We start from the raw sequence: 24,081 nt of genomic DNA on the forward strand, positions 1-24,081 counted from the left end.
TGTCCCTCCATTTTCACAGTGTCAAAAGTAATTGGATAAACTAACATAATCTTAAATATTAGGATTATTTTTAATACTTGGATGCAAATCCTTTGCACTCAGTGACTGCCTGAAATCTGGAACCCATGGATATCTACAAATGCTGTTTCCTCAACTGGGATGCTTTGGCAAGCCTTCACTGGCGCTGCCTTCAGTTGCTGCTTGTTTGTGAGTCTTTCTGCCTTCAGTTTTGTCTTCAGTAAGTGAAAAGCATGCTCAGTTGGGTTCAGATCATCGGACGTTTAAGGACATTCAATTTCTTTGTCTTAAGAAGCTCTTGGGTTGCTTTCTTGGTATGTTTTGGACCATTGTCCATCTGTACTGTGAAGCGTCATCCTATCAGTTTTCAAGTATTTGACTGAATCTGAGCAGAAAGTAAAAGTAGTTCCGTCTGTAACAGGAACGATAGGTTAATATTAACGCGCTCGTTCTAATTTATTATTGTTTCTACAGTAACAGCTTATGCAGGGTCTAGTACGGCGTACGCTCCAGTCTAAGTCTAATAATAGACTTGCTTAACAAAGTAATCCTCTAATAAGCGTTGATGTGATGTTTTTGTAAGGAGGCGTTTATTTAACATTTACGAAAGAAGTCTCAGCTGTAAGCGCTCTCAGTCTTGGTTAAGCTTTCCGTTTTCTAGCTGAAATGACAGACTGCGCTGTGTGTGTGTGTGTGTGTGTGTGTGTGTGTGTGTGAGAGAGAGAGAGAGAGAGAGAGACTAGTGAAGAATGTCTGTTTATCGAAGCTATAGCATAGTTGAGAACAGGAATGTTGGGCGGCGCGTCACCCAACTAAAACATTTATTTTTCTATTATTCAATCACTGCGTAAAACTGCAGTGTATTAACAGTGTAAAGTGCTGTTTCTAAGCACCGAATAAGATGGCGGGTCTCGCTCAGCCATTGACGTGTTTTGTCAAACAGGCCTAAATGGGGAAGGCGGCCTCTAGGCATTTATATCATATTTATACATGATGTATGTATATTGCGTTCATATTATTATTATTATTATTATTATTATTATTATTATTATTATTATTATTATTATTATTTTGTAAGACTTTTATTTTGACGAAATCCTACCAAACCGGAAGTAAGAGGATCTCATTTGATTGTTCAACGTCAGAGGCTTTATCACAAAAGAATTTTGATTGTGACATTTCAGAAGCGCTGATTAACTTGCATTTTACTCGCGTGATTGTCCGTATGGTGTTGGGCAACGACAATATATTCAGCCATCGAGGTGATTATGCATGAAGATAACGTTGGTTCATTTACAAACTCTTTCCGAGGTAGCTGAATAACAGTGGGAGACTATGCCAAGGCCTTATTGACTATCGTGTGCTAGCATAGTAGCTAACTAACTAGACGTTATTTTGACAGAAAAAGCGCTAGTCGGAGTAAAAAAAAAAAAAAAAAAGGTCACGAATCATAACTCGCTGACCAGTCCAAGCTAGTAACGACTAAGTAACTATCCTAGATTGTTGTCCTCGTTAGATTCGTTATTATATTATCTTGGTTATTTCAACTAAAATGATGTGTATAAATCAGGACTTATAGCTTTTGTTTACGAAAATTTCATAGTTTAGAAGTTTTGGTATGTTGTAATTGCATAAATCGATTGGAGACCACTCACTTAGAGGATACAAAATTGCAAATAATACTCCATATCAAATAAGAGTTAGACAATTAAAAAACAAATAGATAATTCTAATAAAAGAATTTTTGAGTTTTTTTTTATTGTAGGGTTTGTATTATTATTTTTTCTAATATGACCTTGTTTTATGACTGCACGGTGGAATGAATCGAATTGAATTAAATCCCCTGTCCAATCTGCACTGTATATATGTAGTACAAATTGGGCAGGACACAGATCTGGTAGTCCGCTCCGGCTCCCCTCCTTCTAACCTGATTTTTCTGGAGATATCAACAATGTCTCCCATAGGAGATGCCATGATTGCTAACAAGAAGATCCTAGAAGGCAGAGAGGAAAACACAGAATTTTACCACACAAAAATGAGCGTATGTTGGTGGCTTGATCCTAGCTGCGTAAATGGTAAAACATGGTGGTTGAACTGATATTTAAACTGGAATCTGCAGAATGTTAGGACTTATAAGCAGCCTCTAGAGGATTATGTTTAATTTATACAATTGTGAACTTAACGTAAAAGTGTATGTTGCATCTGTTGTCCAGTCCATATGTTGCACACAATAAACTGTCTACAACTGTAGTGAAAGATATTTCCCGTTGATCAATTTTTTTTTCTAGATCTTGTCAACAGTATACATACTTTGACAAAAAAAGTTCTTACCTTTTATTACTGATACAGAAAACTTTGAAGAACTTGTCAGCATAATTAGGGAAACAAAACACATTATTAAAATAAATTTTAAATAACATTATTCATTATTCAATAGCCTGCTTACTGAAAGAAAACAAAGCACAAAAAAGTACAGCACAGTCTACCCTGTACTGTACAAAATACTTGTATTTGTTGTAAGAACAAAAAGCACTTTCAATCTTTTTCCATACACTTAACTGATTTCAGTTTCCCACACTCTGATCCCGAGAGAATTTTTGGTGGTTTGCACGATACCATCAAGTTAAAATTGGGTGTATCATTTGATTGGTTGCTAGCCTATACCTAGTATTAGAAATCATTGTCTGTTAGGTAAGTTGCTATATCAAAATTGACTCTGTTACCTGCTTTATCTGGTTATGTGATTTGTGTGTCGAACCTGTAAACAAGCTAACATTTCATGAAAATATTCATTATGACAGCTGGCTGGGTATGTATCCTGGTCTCTGACCTAATCAGGGCCAAAATTTTGTAACTTAGAAGCTGAAGGTGATTCGTTGAAGCCTAGTTTATTTTGACTCTGAACACTCTCTACATGAATATAACAGCCATATTGTGGTGCTTTTGGGAAATTGGGCTCCTATTTGAAACTACAAATGGGTGACAGATTAAACTGGTGGTTCTGTTTTGCTGGCATTGTTTGGCTCAGGTGATAGAAGTATCACCATAAATCATTAAAGTTATTCTGACTGATCACCTTTATTCTGCGTTGAAACATTTCTATTTTGATGGGGGTTATCTCTTCCAGAATGACCCCGCCCCGCATGCACAGGGCACAAAGACTCATTTAATGGATTGATGAGGATGAAAATCATGTAAATCATATTCTCTGCCCCTCACAATCACCAGTTGATGCCTTGTGCTGGGCCAAAACCTTACTAAGACACTTCATGCTGGTTTTTCTTTTGTCACTTGCAAACTTGTATCTGCATTTGAAACTAACAAAGACTATCACTTAGTGTATGGCTATGCCACTGGACTGCTATAGTTACTTACTTGATATGCATCGTATAAACATATTTATACAACTGGTAATTAGATTTATGATATTTATTATGCACAATTAATGAATTAATTTGCAGTTTGTATGTTGGTATGAAAGTAGGTGTCCATAACAGTAGTGAGTACATCTTAAAATATTAAATACCATTGACACAGTGTCCTCATAATTTGTATTACATATGTCATGTAATATGTTGTTTAACACCTTAAATGTACTTAAATTTACTTGATTACTGTCATTTCCTCAGGCAACCACAAATGCTCCACTGCTGAGTGGACACAACAAATGATAACTGGTGAAGAACCATCAGACCTTTTTTGAGTGCCAGAACCTGATGAAAGTGAATGAAAGAAAGTGGAGGGTTGGATGGTTTAAGAAAGCTGTAGCAGAAGGCGCCACTGAGGATGGCTTTCCTTGACAATCCCACCATCATACTGGCCCACATCAGACAGTCCCATGTGACTAGTGATGACTCAGGAATGTGTGAGATGGTGCTGATTGACCATGATGTTGACTTAGAGAAGTGTTATTTAGGTGCCATGTCTTGTGGTAGTGGATTGATAGGTTTGTTAGGGGATGGCATTGTTAGTGGAGATGTGCAGCCCTGTGACCTTTCTCAGTCTGTGGACATCACTTCCAGTTGGGACTTTGGTATCCGTCGTCGCTCCAACACAGGTAGGCAACTTTAGAACTATTACCTTGATTTTGGTTTCTAAATCTAGTGTGTTAATGGGAATGTGCCTTGAAGTAGTTATCTAAAAGTAACTGGGTGAAACATATAGTGACTCTCATTCCTCACATTTCCATATAAGCCAATCTGAGCATTAAAATATTCCTCAAATTTGCTATTTCTTAGCCTCTCTTCTTTAGTTTTAGTCTCTTTTGTTTTAATTTGTTTCTTTCATATTTTTACCCTTTATTTCTATTTGTCTGATAATTGCATTTTATCTTTTTTTTCTGTCAAGAAATGTAAGAGTGTACTTTCCATGTGGGCTTGTGCCTACATCCAAATCACAGCCGTGCCGATATTCAGTATAACTGCACTCTTGCTTGCATGATATTGCTTAATTATAAAAGTGCAATAATTGAAATTTAATAATGACACTGTGTGTGTGTGATCCAATCAGCCTCTTAGCATTGTTTAACTAAAGAAAATCTGTGTATTAGAATGTAACAAAATTGAACATGTTTGATTAAACATTAGCTTTCTGGTCAAGCTGGACTGACTTTCAAGGGCGCGTGTCTGGAGCATGGGCTTTTAATTTTTTAAAATTTTGCATTCTTGCATTCTAGCTCAAAGTCAGGTAGCTTTCTGCAGCACTAGACGTATTTTTGAATCTTGCATTCTCATAGAGTTTGTATACACTTTACATGACCTTTTTTTTTTTTTTTTTTTTTTTTTTGGTCTCTAGGATTTGAACTTGCGGTCTCCTGCTGATAGGGATAATGCATTTCTGTTGTGCCACTCACAGGGGTTAACAGTAACTGAGAATTTAGCGTCATTTATTGAATTTTAAAAGCATAGTCAGAAAATTCTGAAGGCAAGTCATCACTTTGATGGATACAAAATAAGGCATAAGTCCAGTATATCCTGGTGGAAGCGCTCGTCTCGCTCCTTGGGTATGCTCCCATTTTCTCCTTGAATTTATGAAGATGAGCATCAAGCATTTGGACTTTGAGTAGATCTTCACCAGAGTCTCAACCAGCTTCACACAGTTTCTGACTTTGTAATTGCCCAGGAAACCCAAAATCACTGTGACAAAGCTGTTCCAAGCCGCTTTCTCCTTCCTATTGAGCTTCTTGGTGAATTCCGTGCACTTCTTGATCCCCGACAGGCATGCCGAAATATACCTTGTAGGCCTCACTCATCTTAGGAGATTCTTCCTCAGAGTACTTTTTCGCTCTTGATAAATTTGCCACAGACGTAGCAAAATGCGTCTGCTGGAAGCTTGCAGCCTCTTGATGCCATCTAAGAAAAATGCTGAAATGTTTCCATCTAGGCACCTGGGACTAAACTAAATTGGTCAGCTTAAGGCCCCTATATTTCTTAACTATTTATATTACTGGTTTAAAGTTAAAGTTCTAGAAGTCTGGAAATGTTCAGTAAAATAGATCTGGAATATTCTGGAAAATAAAATATTTTGAAATTTACCTATTTTTTAGAACTTTTCCAGACTTCTAAAACTTTCCAGTGCTATTTTTTATTATAAAGGGCGAATTTGTATCTTTTTTTTTCACATAGTCAGAAAAAAACAACTTATTTTGAAATTTACCTGTGTTTATATGAACAAAAAGACGGTGAAATAGGCAAATTTCAAAATCCCAATGTCCTGGTCACAAAAGCAAATGGGCCATGAGCCAATTGATGTATGATTCTGGAATAATTTGCAAACAGGTGTTAAGAGCTCTGATATTAATCTACACTGCCTGGAAGCCTCAAAATGTTTCTGAGGTCTTCTAGTGGCTGGCTGCAGTACAATATTTAACCCACCCATTCCCAAGTAAGTGAATGAAAAACAGGCCAAACTTGCATCACCACAAATTGTTTTTGCTAAAAGAGTTCTGTCATTTTTAAGTTAAGATGATCTTGATATCTCAATATTTTTCTATATGGTAAATGCATTTTATAGTAGTTCTTTGATGATAACTAAAAGGGTATGGTTGATGAGGTGATTGACAGTTTTGGGGTGGTATGATGAACAGCTAGGAATGCCAGTGTAGCCTCATTAACCCACACATTTCTCAACACGCTTCTGAAGCTTTTACTGAGATTACAGCCCAGGGAACTTCATTGCACTGAAATGCATCCTACTGCAAAGGCTAACCAGAAATGGTACTTTCAGCATGATCACTGTATATTAAGCATGGAGATATAAGGATGATCATTGTCCTGATATGCCATTTTCTACAGAATGTGGGCACATTTGAGTATACTGAAAACAAAACAAAATAACAAAAATTCATGTTTTTTTTTTTTTTTCTTCAAATAAAGAATGTTCTGTACGATAGACACAGATTTAGATTTGTTATTTTCCATTTAGGATGATTTCAGAAGATGCTTTAAAAATGGACATCGCACATGCTAGGGATTGTTTGACCTTGATCTCAATAGCTGCAAGTGAGTAATTTGCATTATTTTCTCAAAAGTTAAAATATCCTGTCCACTGAAGTAATTATCTTTTTAAATAATGTATGCATCATTCAAGAAGAGAAATATGTAATCAGCACATTCTTTGTGCTGAAATAAGATGTTCTTTGATGTGAACACTCCTTTTAGTGAAAAAGAGAAAAAACAAATATTAGATTGCTTTGAGATTTCGGCCCACTTTCTGTAGAATATGCCATATTGTAACTAGTACACCAATGTGTGTAAATTATGTTAGCTACTTATACTTGCATTACTTTGATTAGCTAACATCAGCTAACATTAGCTAACATCAGCTAGCTTGCAAGTGATAGCTTGCACTGTCCTCTACACAATCCACTACTAGGATAGAGAGAATTCCTTTGGTGCTCCCCTATCATACCACTGAAACTATACATAAAAACTGCTTTCTTCTTTAAGGAACGTTCATTTATCTCCAACAGCCTAATAAAACCTGCAGCACTCTTACATGCAACAATTCTAGATATTCTACATGCAAGTTTATTAATATAGCCACTAAAATCACAGTCCCCAAAGGATCAGTTTTTATGGCCCATTATTCATCACATCAGAAGTGCATCACCACAGAAGTTGTTTATTGTTTCTATATCAGCTATACATCAGAGAAACCAAGAAGTGACTAGCTGTTCTTTTTGTTGAGGACCATCCTACCAACGTATTGAAGTATATCTCTTTTCCAGGATTTCTCCATTTCAACATCGATAGACTTAAAATCAATGACATCTCTTTTTGCATCAGTAGTTGTTACGGAAGCAGTGAAGTGAGGAAACGTAGGGAGAAGGAGCTCATCTCTCTGAACTTTGGCAACCCATGGAATGAATGTCATGTTTTAACTACAGCTATTACATCAACCATTTTGAATATTTCCTGGTTTCACCTCCTGCATCCTCAGAAGGACTTTGCTTTGCATTTTCTTTGGAAACTTTGTGTACTACGCCCGGGGACAAATGTTGCCTGGACTTTTTCCAATTTTCAGCTGTCCACTTTCAGTGAGCCTGTGCCCACTGTGGCCTCAAATTGCTTCATTCCTAGTTCTTGGCTCACAGGAGTAGAACCTGATGTGGTCTTCTGCCCTTGTAGCCCATCCACTTCCAAGTTTTGATGTGTTGTTCATTCCGAGATGCTTTTCTTCTCACCACAGTTGTAAAGAGTGTTTGATTGCGTAACCTTAGCCTTTCTGTCAGCTCGAACTTTTATGGCCATTCTCCTCTGACGTCTCTCATTAACAAGACAGTTTCTGCCGCAGCACTTCTGCTCACTGGATGTTTTTTGTTTTTTGCACCATTCTGTGAAAACTGATTATGTGTGAAAATCCCAGGAGATCAGCAGTTTCTGAAATATTCAAACCAGCCCATCTGGCACCAAGAACCATTACACGGTCGAAGTCGCTGAGATCACCTGTTTCCCGATTCTGATGTTTGATGTGAACATTACCTGAAGCTCTTGACCTGTATCTGCTGTTTGAATGCATTGCACTGCTGGCACATGATTGTCTCACTGGGCACTTGCATGAATCAGCATGTGTGTTCCTATTAAAGGGGCCAAAGAGTGAATTTTTCCACATTTAATATTTCTGTAATTAATAACATTAATATAAAACATCCACTGGTACTGCATAACCAGAAAGCTTATGTCTAGCTATCTGTGGTCCTAAGTACTTCTGTCTTGTTGGAATTAAGTAGGAATAAGTTACTCAGCATCCAGTGCTTAATGTCCTTTCCTAATCTTTATTATGTTGGTGTCTGTTATCTGGCTTTGCTGAAAATACAGCTGTGTGTCGTCAGCTTAGCAGTAGACTACTATCCAACATCAGCCTTCTGTGTTGGTCTACAAACCCGATTCCAAAAAAGTTCAGACACTGTACAAATTGTGAATAAAAAAGGAATGCAATAATTTACAAATCTCATAAACTTATATTTTATTCACAATAGAATATAGATAACATATCAAAAAAAATAGTGGAGCAATATCAGAAAGGAGTTTTTTCAGAGAAAAATTGCAAGAAGTTTGAAGTTATCATCATCTACAGTGCATAATATCATCCAAAGATTCAGAGAATCTGGAACAATCTCTGTGCGTAAGGGTCAAGGCCAGAAAACCATACTGGACGCCCGTGATCTTTGGGCCCTTAGACGGCACTGCATCACATACAGGAATGCTACTGTAATGGAAATCACAACATGGGCTCAGGAATACTTCCAGAAAACATTGTCGGTGAACACAATCCTCTGTGCCATTCGCCGTTGCCGGCTAAAACTCTATAGGTCAAAAAAGAAGCCATATCTAAACATGATCCAGAAGCGCAGGCGTTTTCTCTGGGCCAAGGCTCATTTAAAATGGACTGTGGCAAAGTGGAAAACTGTTCTGTGGTCAGACGAATCAAAATTTGTAATTCTTTTTGGAAAACGCAAGTCATCCGGACTAAAGAGGACAAGGACAACCCAAGTTGTTATCAGCGCTCGGTTCAGAAGCCTGCATCTCTGATGGTATGGGATTGCATGAGTGCGTGTGGCATGGGCAGCTTACACATCTGGAAAGGCACCATCAATGCTGAAAGGTACAGTCAGGTCCATAAATATTGAGACATCGACACAATTCTAACATTTTTGGCTCTATACACCACCACAATGGATTTTAAATGAAACGAACAAGATGTGCTTTAACTGCAGACTGTCAGCTTTAATTTGAGAGTATTTACATCCAAATCAGGTGAACGGTGTAGGAATTACAACAGTTTGCATATGTGCCTCCCACTTGTTAAGGGACCAAAAGTAATGGGACAGAATAATAATCATAAATCAAACTTTCACTTTTTAATACTTGGTTGCAAATCCTTTGCAGTCAATTACAGACGCTGGGTTTCATCCCTGGTGATGCTCTGCCAGGCCTCTACTGCACCTGTCTTCAGTTCCTGCTTGTTCTTGGGGCATTTTCCCTTCAGTTTTATCTTCAGCAAGTGAAATGCATGCTCAATCGGATTCAGGTCAGGTGATTGACTTGGCCATTGCATAACAGTCCACTTCTTTCCTTTCAAAAACTCTTTGGTTGCTTTTGCAGTATGCTTTGGGTCATTGTCCATCTGCACTGTGAAGCGCCGTCCAATGAGTTCTGAAGCAATTGGCTGAATATGAGCAGATAATATTGCCCGAAACACTTCAGAATTCATCCTGCTGCTTTTGTCAGCAGTCACATCATCAATAAATACAAGAGAACCAGTTCCATTGGCAGCCATACATGCCCACGCTATGACACTACCACCACCATGCTTCACTGATGAGGCGGTATGCTTAGGATCATGAGCAGTTCCGTTCCTTCTCCATACTCTTCTCTTCCCATCACTCTGGTACAAGTTGATCTTGGTCTCATCTGTCCATAGGATGTTGTTCCAGAACTGTGAAGGCTTTTTTAGATGTTGTTTTTGAGGCTCACCAATGGTTTACATCTTGTGGTGAACCCTCTGTATTCACTCTGGTGAAGTCTTCTCTTGATTGTTGACTTTGACACACATACACTTACCTCCTGGAGAGTGTTCTTGATCTGGCCAACTGTTGTGAAGGGTGTTTTCTTCACCAGGGAAAGAATTCTTCGGTCATCCACCACAGGTGTTTTCCATGGTCTTCCGGGTCTTTTGGTGTTGCTGAGCTCACCGGTGCGTTCCTTCTTTTTAAGAATGTTCCAAACAGTTGTTTTGGCCATGCCTAATGTTTTTGCTATCTCTCTGATGGGTTTGTTTTGTTTTTTCAGCCTAATGATGGCTTGCTTCACTGATAGTGACAGCTCTTTGGATCTCATCATGAGAGTTGACAGCAACAGATTCCGAATGCAAATAGCACACTTGAAATGAACTCTGGACCATTTATCTGCTCATTGTAATCGGGATAATGAGGGAATAACACACACCTTGCCATGGAACAGCTGAGAAGCCAATTGTCCCATCACTTTTGGTCCCTTAACAAGTGGGAGGCACATATGCAAACTGTTGTAATTCCTACACCGTTCACCTGATTTGGATGTAAATACCCTCAAATTAAAGCTGACAGTCTGCAGTTAAAGCACATCTTGTTCGTTTCATTTGAAATCCATTGTGGTGGTGTATAGAGCCAAAAATGTTAGAATTGTGTCGATGTCCCAATATTTATGGACCTGACTGTATATCCAAGTTCTAGGACAACATATGCTCCCATCCAGACGTCGTCTCTTTCAGGGAAGACCTTGCATTTTCCAACATGACAATGCCAGACCACATACTGCATCAATTACAACATCATGGCTGCGTAGAAGAAGGATCTGGGTACTGAAATGGCCAGCCTGCAGTCCAGATCTTTCACCCATAGAAAACATTTGGCGCATCATAAAGAGGAAGATGCGACAAAGAAGACCTAAGACAGTTGAGCAACAAGAAGCCTGTATTAGACAAGAATGGGACAACATTCCTATTCCTAAACTTGAGCAACTTGTCTCCTCAGCCCCCAGACGTTTGCAGACTGTTATAAAAAGAAGAGGGGATTCCACACAGTGGTAAACATGGCCTTGTCCCAACTTTTTTGAGATGTGTTGATGCCATGAAATTTAAAATCAACTTATTTTTCCCTTAAAATGATACATTTTCTCAGTTTAAACATTTGATATGTCATCTATGTTGTATTCTGAATAAAATATTGAAATTTGAAACTTCCACATCATTGCATTCTGTTTTTATCCACAATTTGTACAGTGTCCCAACTTTTTTGGAATCGGGTTTGTATAAAATTATTGTATTTTTAGAATGTTGAATGTTTTAATCTATTGAAAAGAGAAACGTAAGTCATTCAGGCAGTCCTTATTTTTGCAGCAGATCCTTTAAGTCTTGTAAGTTGCGAGGTGGGGTCTCCATGGATCGGACTTTTTTGTTTGTCCAGCACATTTCACAGATGCTCGATCAGATTGAGATCTGGGGAATTTGAAGGCCAAGTCAACGCCCTGAACCCTTTGTGATGTTTCTCAAACATTCCTGAACAATCTTTGCTGTGTGGCAGGGCACATTATCTTGCTGAAAGAGGCCACTGCCATTAGGGAGTAATGTTGCCATGAAGGGGTGTACTTGGTAACATCCACATGAATGCCAGGCCCCAAGGTTTCCCAGCAGAACATTGCCCAGAGCATCATTCTGCTTCTGCTGGCTTGCCTTCTTCTCATAGTTCATCCTGGTGCCATCTTTTCCCCAGGTAAGCGACGCACACGCACCCAGCCGTCCACATGATATCAGCATGGGCACTCTGACTGGTCTGCAGCTACGCAGCTCCATACGCAGCAAGCTGTGATGCACTGTGTGTACTGACACCTTTCTATCATAGCCAGCATTAACTTTTTCAGCAATTTGTGCTACAGTAGCTCTTCTGTGGGATTGGACCAGACGCTAGCTAGCCTTTGACCTCCACGCACATTAATGAGTCTTGGGTGCCCATGACCCTGTGGACCACTTTTGGTAGGTACTAACCTCTTCATACAGGGGAACACTCCACAAGACCTGCTGTTTTGGAGATGCTCTGACCCAGTCGTCTAGCCATCACAATTTGGCCCTTTTCAAAGTCACTCAGATCCTTACGCTTGCCTATTTTTCCTGCTTCCAACATATCAACTTCAAGAACCGACTGTTCACTTGCTGCCTAATGTATCCCACCCTAAATACTAAATCCTGACTGAAATCTTTCATGAATTTGATTAGCTGCTGAGCTACAGCCATTTCTAGGATCTTGGATATAAAGGCAAGGTTTGGTGTTAATCTATATTTTGATATCTGACAAGGGTCAAGCCCCATTTTTTTTAATTCAGTGATTTTTTAACTATTTTAAAATTTTAAAACTATTATAAGTATTTAGGTACATAGACCGTGCTAAGGGTGAAGTTTGTATTTTTTTTAAAAGAGGCTTGATTCCTTCTGGTAGTTTAAGGAAATAAGTAGGCAAAGGATCTAGTACACAAGTTTGAACAGGTTTATATTGTTCTTTACATAGTTATCAAATGATCTGAATCTAAGTTAATACTCTGAAATTTTTATCTATTATTTACAGTTTTGTCATGAAAATAACTCATCGCAACTACATACTGTAGGTATTTGTGCTTCTGTGGTGGACTTATTTCTAGTTAACTTTTTACCGTATTAAAGAACAATCTAGCACTATTTTGTTTTCTTCTATTAAGGTGGAGAAATGCTGATCTAGAAGAAATAAGAGCCTTTATGTAGATAAGAAGACTCTCCTTTCATGCAATTTGAAATACTACCAATTTAATTTGATGCCATTTACATTCTAGCTTTTGAGTAGTCTGTTTTAAAGTGCAAGTGTAATCATTATAATAAGGTGCTTTATTTGTCTCCCTAATTATTGGTGCTGCATTATGTAGAGTATAGCAGAATGTTGACTCTAAGCATTCAGTAACCTGATCGAGTTCTGTGGGGACATAAAGCGAACCAGTCAGAGTCAATAAATCTGGAAGACATTTAAAAGAAAATGAGGTAATGATCTGACATAATTTCATACTGGTGTAGTGTGACTGTATTTTTCGTATTTATAGGAAATTAAATCAAGGGTGTGTCTGCCATAATGAGTGGGTATTGTTATATCCTGGTTGATCATTACTGAGTCTAAAATAGACACAAATGCTGCTCTCAGAGGGTTATACTTTCCACGGTTACTGTGTTTCTGACTCATGTACTACAGTTGTTATTGCAATATTTAAAGTTGGTGTCTGCAGGAGCTACTGAAGGTAAATGTTCATTGGATATGTAAGAACATTTGCAAAGCCCTTTCTAGGAAGGACTTTAGCATGAAAGGCTTCAAACTTTGCTTTGTCATAAATATACTATATAAACTATGAAGGTAAGAAAGTACCTATTAACAGAAATTAACACCCAAGGTAATGTTAACCACCGTTCACTGCAAAGTGGCTTGTGGTGTTGTGGTGTTTTCAGTTGAAACTTTATCACCCATAATATTGGTTTCTAGACACATACATTAAATTATTGTGTGATTTTCTGTGACAATTTTTGTCTGTCTTTTTCAACCATGCTAACATACACTATAAAGGTAAGCATTGCTAACACATTTTAGTCATGCTATCAGCATATAAAACTGTTTAGTAATTTAATAATAATAATAATAGATATAGCCACAAGTGGTGATACGCTGGGACCAAACAACTTTTGCAGATTGCACCACAAGTGGCTAGTGAACACTGATGCAACCATCGATGGACATACACTTCAAGTTATGTGAGTGTAGCTCAGTATTAACACTGTGAAATTATTGATTGGCTGATGGCAGCCATGTTTTTGATGTTACTTAGTCAACAGTAGAAACCCACTAACAGATTAGTATAATGATGCAGTACACCAAATTTCAGATTGATCAGATGTACAGTGCCTGAGAAACAGGTATTTGAATTTGACCCTGTAACCTATGGATGATCACATTGTCTTAGCATTTAGTCCTGAATAAGCCTTCTGGATTCATGGGGAACCAAAAAATGCCATGTGTTATAGCTGGCTGAGTAAACTAAATTTGCATTTCCTGAATGAAATACACAGTGCTTGAAAAGAGCTGAATGGGAAAAGGTAGGTGAATGGAAAGAAGGTTTAAAAGAATGTTTAAAAACGTAAAAAGTAAAGAGCAGTGTTATGGTGTTCTAGGTCAGTGCTAGGGTTTTGGGCAATTAGAGGTCATATGTTTATTTTGGGTTTTTGGTGTATTTAGCAGTTATTGGGGTATTTATGATTGGGGTTTGGAGCAATTAGCAGTCAGGGGCCATTTATCTTTGGGCACTGGGGCAATTAGTAGGCAGGGTGGTATTTATGCATGTGAATGAATAGACAGGATTAATTTTGAGGGGAAATCGCTGTTTGTGACAAAGTGCAGGCCTGCACACCTGCTGTGTGTGTGTGCGTGTGTATGTGAGAGATTATCCCTTTGTAACAGTCCAGGACTCCTAACTGACAAACAGTCCATTTGTGTACTTTTAGTGGGTGCCTATCACAAAATTCAAAATATAAACTTAAATAATTTAAATACTATGAATGATATCAAAACAAAGAATGAATACCTTCCAGTCTGAACGGAATCTGTACATGAAGTGCTTCAGGCTGTAATAGCAGGAAGGTGCTAAAGAAGTAGTAGTACAATAATAATAATAATAAAAAAATAGCTGCGAGCGGCAATTATCAGGTCCAAGCACTTTAAGAACTTTAAGTGCGTGTGTAAAAAGATATTATGTATTATTTAGCATGCGTGTAATTACCTAAATTGGAGATGAAACAAGACAATTTTCAGCAATTTCAGGTAATTTACCATAGAAATATAGCATGTAGAATTTTGCATGCTTCTTTAGAATCATAAGATGCATATGCTTTACCTAATTTCATGAAGTTCTGAGATTTTGTTTATGAATTATAGACTTCTGGGTACACTTCTTCATGCCCATTTTTTAAATGACCCTCTTGTAGCCATCCATAGACTAAAGTTGAACATTTTTTCCCTAATTATTCCAGGGAGTCCAGGAAATTGTACTTCAGTCCAGAGAATTGTGCTTCTTGAGGCTGAGTGAAAAACGTAGGACTAGTTTGCAAAAGTTTTTTTTTTTTTAAAATAGTCACAAATATTAAATGATTTGATTGACACCAGTGGTTCTTGCAGCAAAGTTGTTAAGTATTACATTGGCATGTTATTGTAACTTTTGACCAGTAGGTGGTGCTATCATGGTCCTGAAGAGTGCCTACCAAGTTTTGTGTCAGTGCGCAAAGCAGTTGCTGAGATACAGCCTCACTTCCTGTTTGGTGGCTTCCATCAGACTCTTTGGCCCATTACGTACAAACCCTTTGGACTATTCAAAATTGTTTTGATAACTTTTGTGAGGCTTACTCTGAAGATGATGTGCACCAAATTTGGTGATGATTGAACAAAATTTGTAGGTAGAGTAGTGAATTTTTTTTTTGACAAAATCCAAGATGGCAGAAAATCTAATTAGGCGTAAATTGACTTCATAGGGTGCATTGAACTGGCTTATAAATGTAGCTTTTTAAATTTTTGGACACAAAAGTTATGACCATAAATGTACTTCCAAATTAGGCCCAAATTTGACCAAATTTGACCAAATTTGGTCAGAATGTTCCCTAGACCCTCCCCAATCAGTGTGCCAAATTTCACAACTTTTTACCAGACGGTTCTATGGGCTCCCATAGACAACCTAGTCAGAAGAAGAAGAAGAAGGGGTATATTCTGTATAATGCTTTTAATCATCTTCTAATGTTACCACTAAGGCCACTGAATAGTAGCACAGGAAAGGTTTTATCAACTTTTTTTTTTTTTTTTAACAGTTTCATCACCCTCACTACAAGGCCGACAAAAATTTTACTGAGGGCAGTCCATGCCCGTCATCTGCTTCAGAATCAAATCAAACCTCACAATTATTTTTAATAGTTTAAAATTTGTGATATGAACTGTTTTCTTATACTACCATTGTAGTGCAGGAATACATAATGACTCACACACATGTGCAGAACACACACTGATTGCAATTTTGAAATTCTTTTTTTAAAAATTCTGCGATTATTAAATGAATATTTACCGAATTTGTTCAAACAGTAAACTTAGTGATACATTCACTTAAGTATTTCATAAACATAAATGCCCAATTAAATAAATAAACAATACTCTTTTGTCTAAATTTAAAAAAGAAATAATGGCATAAATAAAGCATTTCTAGGATGATGTTGAGTTGTTATTCTCTATTCACCCACAAGGGGGCTAGCACGTGAATACCGCATATCTGCGGCAAATAGCTTTGGCAAATAGATGCATGACTGTGTGTGTTTGTACTGAGCTTATGAAAATAATTAACTGTGTGAGATGTGTGGCCATGCCTCCTGGTTTGTGAAACAGGAGAACAATAAGGAGAAAAATATGGTGGGGATTTGAACAGCTCCATGCACAACTAGGGTCCAAATCACAGCAACGTTATTGGGAATAACGTTATGGAGTTTGGGTCTTATTTTTCCTTGACAAAACAGAGATCACTGACTGAGTGACCATGTTAGTAAGCACAGAGTGAGGTTGCAAACACAAGAGAGAGGGTGGGAGATATCAAAGAGAGAAGGAATATTCGCAGTGGTGTGCACAATTCCCTTTGTTTAAAAAAATGGAGGTTTTAACAGTTTGCAGGTTCAAAATGCTCAACACAGTAAAACTTTGAGAACGCTATCTTTTCCTGCCCAGATGTACAGTCTTACTTGCAGTTGCTCGGTTTATAGCAAATGCGAGAAGAAGGCTGCTCGAGCATTTGAAGCTTGTTTGTGCTCAGAATGAATAATGATGCAGCCTTTGGAAGAGTTGTACTTGAGTAGTTTAGATTCCGCCAACGTGAATATTCTGAAACAGCAGCAGTGTCGCATTTTAAAAGAGCTTGTCTTCACACATGCATTTCAGATCTGCTCTGAATGGGTGGGGATGCAGTGCATTGAGTTTGCCTTCAGTCGTCCGGGGATTCGCTTCCTGATGGAATTCTGTCAGCTTTAGGGAGGTCTGGCCATCCAACAAAGTGGAAAGCAGTTGTTTCACTTACTGTTAAAAGTGAAAGTAAACTTGCACAGAAAAAAATAAAAGATGTGCGCAATGCTACTGGGTAGCATTGATTGATTTGACACTGATGATAGATGTGAGCCGTGCTCTCATTGTTGTCCCAGCTGAGAGAAATGTGGGCCTCTGCATCCCATGTGGCGATCAGCCTAAGAGAGAGGAAGCTCCTCTCTTTCACGGTCCATCCAATGTTAAGGTTAGACGACAGAGAGACCGAACAAAGGCTGGTGAAGCTGTTTTGATAGTGCGTGGATAATGTATAGTATAATGTAATCCAATAGTCTGAGACCACATTGAAAATCTGGGATTTTTGTTTTTATTTAAAATTGCAGATAAACAGAAGGTTTTTGAATTTTGTAATGAAAATTGTTATATTAAATTGGAAATGAATGTAAAATAGAAGCATTTTCACTAGTGGTCTCAGACTTTTAGATCCCACTGTATATCTAGTTTTATGTCCTTCTGGTTACTGTAAAAGCAGTGCTTTAATAAAAGGTCACCTTTATTTGTGGATGCATGGTACTTACAAGCCAGTATCATACAAGAAAAATGCTCTTAGGTTCAAGTTCACAATCACACACGGTTAAGACACATTTCTGTTTTCGGCAAACTCCAAACTTTATACATGCAGTGTCCCAAATCAACTAGACTATGCACTAAAAGTATTTACGCTTTTTGTGAAGAAAAAGTACATACTTTTGAGTGAGTAGCAAAAGAGTATGCAAGTACTGGGACAAAGTAACACGTCATGTAACGGAAGAGAATGTTGTTGCCTAGTTTTACACACTGCCACCATAAACAAAATACTTGCTACATTTCAGCTTTTCTTCATTGATTATTCCTTATATAATTTATAATAATTATAATAATTATTAATAATTTATAATAATTATATAGTCTATATAATTTAACTTACTATTCCCTTGATTTATTTTTCCACATTTCATTTACACCATTTAATTTACACCATTTTCATTTACAAAGTGCGCCATGTTTGTAGGTTGAATTCAGCGAAGCGGACTGTCTCAAAACTCCTCCTCCGTCATGCAAGGAGTTATGGACAAAATTAACTGAAAAAGTGTACACAGATTCACACTTGAAAAATCTAACGGAAATAGTAGACCATCCGAGTACCTTGGGGATACTCATTTCAACAACTATGATTTGGAACTGACTAATTCTAATCTCGGACACTATTTAGATCAGGTAGTAGGTGAATTGAAACGTAGAAACAATGTACAGGGTTATCGGAACTCTTTTAATGTTAATTATAAAACAGTTAGTTCCGGTCCACTAATTTGATTGGACAAGTGACGTTCCAATAATGCTGATGTTTAGTATAACAGCTGGTTCATTTCCTCTTCTCTGTGTTTGCTACATAAAATTACAATTCTAGCAATAGTTCATTACGTGCTCATTTCCTGCTGGAAAAATCCAGCTTGGTCTGACCTACGAGATGCCAATAGACTACCAAGCTGGCAAGTGCTAATAGTCAGAAAGAATTTGAGTTACTGCTATTAATGCAACATTGAAGACAAGTTAAAAAAAAAGTAAAAAAAAATAAAAAATACAACAGCAAGGTAATTAGAAATACCAGTTGGACATACCACCAGCCTGACCAGTTCAGCCTGTTTTGGCCAGGTGGTCAGACCAAGCTTGATTGTGTATTTTAGGACAGGTGTTTTCCAGTTAAGGTTTGATGAAAACTGACCAAATTGATAAGTGTTTAATCAAATTTGTGCTCAGATTTTTCTCTGTGCTCCTATTTTTCTCAATTCTGGCGCACCAGTGCTCCTTGGCAAATAGCGGCAACAAATGTGTGCATGGGACTGTAAGAAGGTGGGGGAGCAATTTTTTTTTACTTTCATGTTGATGGGAATGAGCGGTCAGATGTGAAGCTTGTTAGACAAATAAAGCCCAAGCTCATTAATATGGGAGTGTATTGGATGCTCATGTGGTACTGTGCAACACATTTACCATGTTTCTTCCTTCAAATTCAGTAACTGCTTTTTTTCCTGGCCAGGGTCAAAGTGGTTTAAATTATTCATTTTTTTATATTTTGGAGAATAGAACAAACTTAGTTAGAAAATATTGTTCACACATGCAAACTAAAATAATAGCTGCAGGAGTGGAATTGAAAAAAAAAAATACTGCGCACACCTCTCCCTCCATCTTTCAATGTGAACCATAGTAAAGTATTTCTTTAAAATGTGCAAAATCTAGTCTGAAGCTTTGTTATTATTTTTATTTTTCTCTCTAATGGGTTTTAAGTGTTGTGTTGCCATGAGGCAGGGGCAGAAAGGTGATGATCCCCGGTAAGAGTTGATGTCCAGTGTGTGAAGTGCATGGACAGAGTCATATGGTGTGTAAAGCATTCTGTTAATATCCATCTTGCCCTCACTGAACATTCTTAATTTTTTCAGAGTTCCAGAGCACATTATTTGTCCAATCCATTTCTAAACCTTTAATATCCATATTATGTAAGGGATTTGTAAAGTCCATGTTTTTCTCTGCTGGCTTGGCTCTGGTGTTGGGTTGGCTGATTTGGTGGAAAGTGTTTTATGTTGTTGGGCTGGTTTTTTTTTTTTAATCCGAGAAACACCTGAGCAGTTTGTCTACAGGAAAGGAAGAGAATTTCATGGGGCCAAAGCCTACTGGTAAGCAGTGACTGACTGAGGACCTGTAAAATTGTTCTCAGTGCTTTAGATATATTATCTTGTACATGTAGTTCGAATGTGCCAGCAATATGTATATACATTAGCATTGTGTTATTACCATGTATATTGCTACGGTTTGTCGTATTGCAGAATTAACTTGAAGTGTGTAATATTTGAAAAAAAGCAGCAATAAAGGAACATGCTAAATTTGCAATCATTACTTAATCTTAAGGTACAATGTTTGTCAGGCTTTGCATTTAATAGATCATGAGGCCTGAGTTAATTCTTATGTTTTTGTATTTGAAGTACAACTGGCTTAAAATGTTTTAGTCTGGAAAATTGCTAAAGTTACAAATTGTCTTAATAATTACTATTTATTGTAAAGCTCAAAGGCTGGAAAGGCTAAGAAAGGAAAGACAGAACCAGATCAAGTGTAAAAACATTCCATGGAAGGAGAGGACATCATCCCAGTCAGGTACTTTTTTTATCCTATGTAGGATTATTTATGTGTAGGCATTACTATTTCTGTTTTTATAACTTGCCTGCTGAATATTTTTGCTTTAATTTCTTTAGCGGAAGACTTGAGCTTCCTTTTTGAAAAGAAGGACTTTAAGGACAGGCCTCGAAGCACAGGGACCAAATCCACCCTCTCTCTGCGCCTAGAGCAGTGTCCTCAACAGCTCAACAACCCCTTTAATGAGTACTCCAAATTTGATGGCAAGGTCTGAGCTATTAATTTGATATTTTTTCTGCAAAGATTTAAAAATTCAGTGTTTGTTGCAAATTTGCACTTTCACAAAACACTGAAGGTGATATAATGCTGATGAAAGGCTATATCCATATATGAGTCTTACTTTTAAATATTTGGAATAAAAGGTTGTAGTACAAGTTATGCGACTCTTTCATTGATGCTAAGCTTATGTAGGCAATGAGACACTTTGCACAGGGATTTGATTTTCAAATTCAGAATGCTGGAATTCTTTGTCTGACATTACAGAAATGCTGAAATAATGACTGCAGTGTTATATGTAATAGAACAAAGGAAAAAATATGCAGAAAGGGATCATAACTCTATATAGATTCTCCTTGCAAATCTTTAAAATAAGGCATTTTCTTTTAAAGGTGGTTAACTGAGGCTCTGGTGCAGAGATGAAAAGATGCAAATTATTTTTTGCTTATCTGGAATTCAACATTACTATTTTCTTTAAGCGTATATTAACTGTCAATTTCTTTGTTTGGGTTGTTTTCTGTTTTGTTTTGATTTTTTTTTTGTTTTTAGGGCCATGTAGGTACAACAGCAACCAAAAAAATAGATGTCTACCTCTCAATGCAGTCTACCCAAGAGAAGTTGCATCCTATGATGGTAGTGACAATGGCCAATGCTCGAGTCCATGATCTTATTGGCCTTATTTGCTGGCAATACACCAGTGAGGGCCGTGAACCAAAACTAAAGTAAGTACTGACAATGAGGATAAAACTCTATAGAAATAGTAAAGGAATAACTTTATTCTAAAATACGGCTTCCATTTGGCTGTTTAGTAACTTGGACAGGATTTATTTTTGTAATTCTAATCTATGTATGTATAATCTAGCAAAATTATGTGGCCTATTTCACTTGAGTATTTTAAGTCACCCTTGACTCAAGCTTAGATAAACCTCTGTGTATTCATATGTTTTGTTATTGTGCACTCTCCCTAAAAGAGCTTTGAGTTTTAAGCATATGGGCAGTGGGAGGCTAAACAGACTTTGTTCTTTTAATTAATAAAATAAGACCCTAGAACACTGTGCATTATATTTACATTGCAGCCTGTTGAAAATTGCTGATCATCCAACACTGTACAGAGGTTTACTTGGTGCAATCAGGGAGCTCTGAAAAGATACATCAAGATCAATGTGCGGGGTGTGTATTTCCAGGAAATTGGTCTTAGTCTTGTTGGGTGATGAGCAAGGTGATGAGCTGCCATCAATGATAAGATATCTGCCAGATATAGCGTAACTACAGTATACTTGGAGTATTAATGTGAAGCTATTAACAAGAGAACAGGCATAGAGGCAAAAGCGTCTGAGCATTGAGCTTTAATGGAACACCAGTAAAGAAGCTTTGCATATGCCCATCTAGGTAAGAAGCAAAGCAGCGCCCCTCTTTGCTCTCAGAATAGCCTCAGTGGCATGGATTCCACAAAGTGTTGAAAACATTCTTTTGAGATTCTTAGATTCTTGAGATTCTGTGTTTACATGTTTGCATCACAAAATTGCTGCGGATTTGTCAGCTGCACATTCATGTTGCCAATCTCCCATTCTACCACATCCCAAAGGTGCATTATTGGATTTACATTTGATGACTGGAAAGGCCACTGAAGTACACTGAACTTACTGTCATGTGTATGGAACCAGTTTTAGATGACTTGTACTTTGTGGCATGGCACATTATCTTGCTGGAAGTAGCCATTATAAGGTGGGTAAATTGTAGCCATAAATGCTTGTGGATGCACGTGGTCAGCAACAATATTCTGATAGGCTGTGGCATGCAAATGATGCTCGATTGGTATTAAGGGACCTAGTGTCTGCCAAGAAACTATTGTCCACACTGTTAAACCACCAGCATTCTGTACTATTGACAAGGCAGTTTCATGGATTCATGCTGTTTATGCCTTTTTCTGAGCCTACCATCTGCACATCACAGCAGAAATTGAGATTAATTCAACCAGGCAATGTTTTCCAATCTTCACCTGTCCAGCTTCAGTGTCCAATGTAGCTTCCTGTAGCAGGTCATTCTCCATTGACCTCTCTCATCAACAAGGTGTTTCTACCCACAGAACTACAGCTCAATGGATGTGTTTTTTTTTTTTTTTTTTTTTTTTGCACTATTCTGTGTAAAAACTGACAGTTTGCCTGAAAATCCCAGGTTGAAATACTCAAACCAGCCTGGCACCAACAACGATGCCATTGTCACTGTCACAAGTCACTGAGATCATGTTTTTTGTCCATTGTGATGTTTGATGTTAACTTTAACTGACGCTCTTGACCTGTATCTACATGATTTTATGCATTGCGCTGCTGTCATGTGATTGCATTTATTTTTACAGCATTTTACAGCATGGTGCAGTGTGGGGTGTAGGTAGGTACTGGTTTGGTTTTGGCTTTGTGGGCAAGCATCAGTGATTTTAATGTGATGCAGGCAGCTACTGGAAGCCAGTGGAGGGAACACAGCGTTGGGGTGGTGTGGGAGAACTTGGGGAGACTTGAAAACAACAAACTTGAAACCTGCATTCTGGATCAGTTGTGAGGGTTGGATGGCACGCACAGGCAGACCTGCCAGGATTGAGTTGCAGTAGTCCAGTCTTGAGATGACAAGGGACATGCACTTGATTGGCCTCCATCCATAGAAATGATCTCATGATCCTCCTGAGTGTATAGGAGAAACCTGCATGGCTGAGTCAGGTGCAGTGTATGGCGAGAAAGAGTTTGTCCAAAACTACTTCAAGATTGCTTGCAGTGTCAGATGTTGTGATCTGAGAGGTGTCCAGGGAGATCACAAGATGTTGATGTGAAGATGCATCTCCAGGCATATACAGCAGCTCAGACTTATTAGGCTTTAGTTTCAGCTGATGAGCTGCCATCCATGATGAGATCTCTGCCAGAGTTGCTGGGATCTGTGCAGAAACATGACTGATGGAGGGAAAGAGAGAATGAGCTGAATGTCCTCAACATTGGTACGAAAAATCATGAGAAGACATGACCTCAATGTTACAGCACATATAGAGGATATGACCTCACTGAGAAAGTGAGTATAGAGGGAGAACAGAAGAGGACCAGCAATGAGCCTTGTGGGACACTTGTAGAGAGTCTGCATGGGGCAGAAGTGGATCTCCTCTATATCTTGGGGAGAGTCTGCATGGAGCAGATGTGGATCTCCTCTATATCTTTTGATATGTCCATCCCTCCGGGTAAGAAGCAAACCACTGCCAATTTCAAGACTCATGAGAATGGACAGTAGAGTCTTGTGATTGACCTTGTCAGAGGCTGCTGAAAGGTCATTGAGGCTGAGGACAGATGACAGTTTGGATCATCTAGCAGAATTAAGCTTCTCAGTAATAGCCACAAGGGCAGTTTCTGTGGAGTGTGCTGTTTTGAAACCAGACTGGTTAGGATTTTGGAGTTTGTTCGAAAGATAGAGCGACAACTGATTGCATACAACACATTGAAGAATTTTAGAAAGTAAGAAAAGAAGTGATGATGTGGTAGTTGCTGATG

At 38.0% G+C, this 24,081-nt stretch overlaps 1 protein-coding gene across 4 annotated transcripts in view; it reads left to right on the plus strand.

Moving 5' to 3' along the window:
* The first annotated feature begins 213 nt into the window (after nt 1-213).
* mapkap1 (MAPK associated protein 1) overlaps nt 214-24,081 on the plus strand; it is a 57,979-nt gene continuing 34,111 nt past the window's right edge. Inside the window, exons 1-6 of one of the 4 annotated variants that reach the window (XM_053230207.1) lie at nt 214-238; nt 3,648-4,075; nt 19,792-19,827; nt 20,213-20,302; nt 20,401-20,549; nt 21,107-21,279. In XM_053230207.1, coding sequence (XP_053086182.1) covers nt 3,805-4,075; nt 19,792-19,827; nt 20,213-20,302; nt 20,401-20,549; nt 21,107-21,279 — 719 coding nt within the window. In that variant the 5' untranslated portion in view covers nt 214-238; nt 3,648-3,804. The other 3 variants (XM_053230206.1, XM_053230205.1, XM_026922115.3) reach the window with 3 other exon arrangements.

The sequence above is a fragment of the Pangasianodon hypophthalmus genome, chromosome 27 (genome assembly GCF_027358585.1).
Source record: "Pangasianodon hypophthalmus isolate fPanHyp1 chromosome 27, fPanHyp1.pri, whole genome shotgun sequence".
Taxonomy (NCBI): Eukaryota; Metazoa; Chordata; class Actinopteri; order Siluriformes; family Pangasiidae; genus Pangasianodon; species Pangasianodon hypophthalmus.